The sequence below is a fragment of the Vombatus ursinus genome, unplaced genomic scaffold, assembly GCF_900497805.2.
Source record: "Vombatus ursinus unplaced genomic scaffold, bare-nosed wombat genome assembly UNPS02014158.1, whole genome shotgun sequence".
In the NCBI taxonomy this organism is placed as follows: domain Eukaryota; kingdom Metazoa; phylum Chordata; class Mammalia; order Diprotodontia; family Vombatidae; genus Vombatus; species Vombatus ursinus.
This window is the reverse complement of record NW_020953936.1, coordinates 5,537,832-5,539,378: the sequence shown is the minus strand read 5'-3', so window position 1 is coordinate 5,539,378 and position 1,547 is coordinate 5,537,832. Positions and strand designations below refer to the sequence as shown.

Genomic DNA, 1,547 nt, shown 5'->3' with positions numbered 1-1,547 from the left:
GTGTGTGTGTGTGTGTGTGTGTGTGTGTGTGTGTGTGTGTGTGTGTGCTGGATCCCTTTGGCAGTCTAGTGAAGCCAAGGGACCCCTTCTCAGAAGAAGGCTCTTGAATGAATAAAATACACATGAAATCAATTCTGTGGAAATAATTATTAAAATATTAAATAAAAGAAAACAAACTTCAGTGACAATCCTCAAGAACTACAATTTCAATCCCTCAACCCCCTCATAGAAATAAAAGCTCATGGGAGCCTAGGTTAAGAATCCCCGTTTTAATCTCTCCACCCTCTCAAAGCTCACCACCTCCAAGAAGCTTTCCAGGATCGCCCCCAGTCTCACGACTCCTTTCTCCCAGGCCCTTCTGCACCGAGGTCACTAAGCTGCTCCAGGTCACACCTGGGCACCTCCTGCCTCTCCCCTCCCCACATTCCCCAGTCTCTTCATTTGTCCGGGGCTGCTACCTTTGCCATCCGGATCATGCGCTTGGCCACGTCCAGATCGCCTTGGTGGTTCTGCCCGATCTCGGCGATGATGAAGCAGGGATGGCTCCCCCCGACCCAGCGGCCGGGGCACAGCTCCACCTCCAGCGGCATCGTGGGGTCCCCGGCAGCGTAACCCAGCCCAGGCACTGTTTCCGGGGCTCTGCTCCCCTTACCTCCCAACCTCCGGCAGAGCAATCCAGCCCAGCCTACCCCGGACGCAACACAGGCCACGTCAGTGGAGCCTCCCACCTTGGAGCGAGCCAATCCCCTTCCAGCCGGCCGCCCACCTGACGCCCTGGAGCCAATCAGGGAGACGCAGAGGGCTGGGGCCGAGCTAGCGGGAAGTGGGGAGGAGCTTGCGGAGCTGGAGCTTGCCTGGGCTCCTGGAGGTCGAAGCCCAGCCCCTTCCCCGAGGTGGTGGGGTGCTATATTCAGCCCTGAGCCCCCGGCCCCGTGGTACTCCTGTGACCTGGAGTTAACAAGATCATGCAATGCATGTGATGCTCTAAATAAAAAGAATGAATGAATGAATACATAAAAATGAATACTGTCAACACCCAAAACATCCTGTAATCCCCCCTATTCTAGGGACAGTTTCGATGAGCTTGTAGAGGAAAAAATGAAATCACACATTTAGATCTACTCTTTATTTATCTTGTATGAGACAGTTATTTACATCTTATCTGACCAGTTAGAGAGTGAGCCCCTTGAGGGCAGGGTACATGATTCTTTACATGTTGTCTCTCCCATTAGAAAGTGAGTTCCTCGAAAACAAAGGCATTTTTCTTGTCCTTTCTATCACCAGTGCTTAGTAAGATGCCTGTCATATAGTAAGAGCTTAATAAAGGTGTGTTACCTGTTTATTTCACAAACCATATACATCTAGTCCAGGGATTTTTCATCTTTTTTTATGTTATGGCCCCTTTGGCCATCTGGTGAAAACTATGTGTTTTTTAAAGGCATAAGGTAAAACATAAGATTACAAAGGAAACCAATTATATTGAAATAGTATGTGTGTGTATATATATATATATATATATATATACACACACACATATATACATATAT

The 1,547-nt window shown here is 48.5% G+C and overlaps 1 protein-coding gene across 1 annotated transcript in view; it reads right to left on the bottom strand.

Annotated features, from left to right (window-relative positions):
• The window catches only part of NANS (N-acetylneuraminate synthase), a 30,787-nt gene extending 30,096 nt beyond the window's left edge, over positions 1-691 (bottom strand). Inside the window, exon 1 of the mRNA XM_027859070.1 lies at positions 459-691. Coding sequence (XP_027714871.1) covers positions 459-590 — 132 coding nt within the window. The 5' untranslated portion in view covers positions 591-691. The remainder of the gene's footprint in view (positions 1-458) is intronic.
• Between the last annotated feature and the right edge of the window lie 856 nt (positions 692-1,547).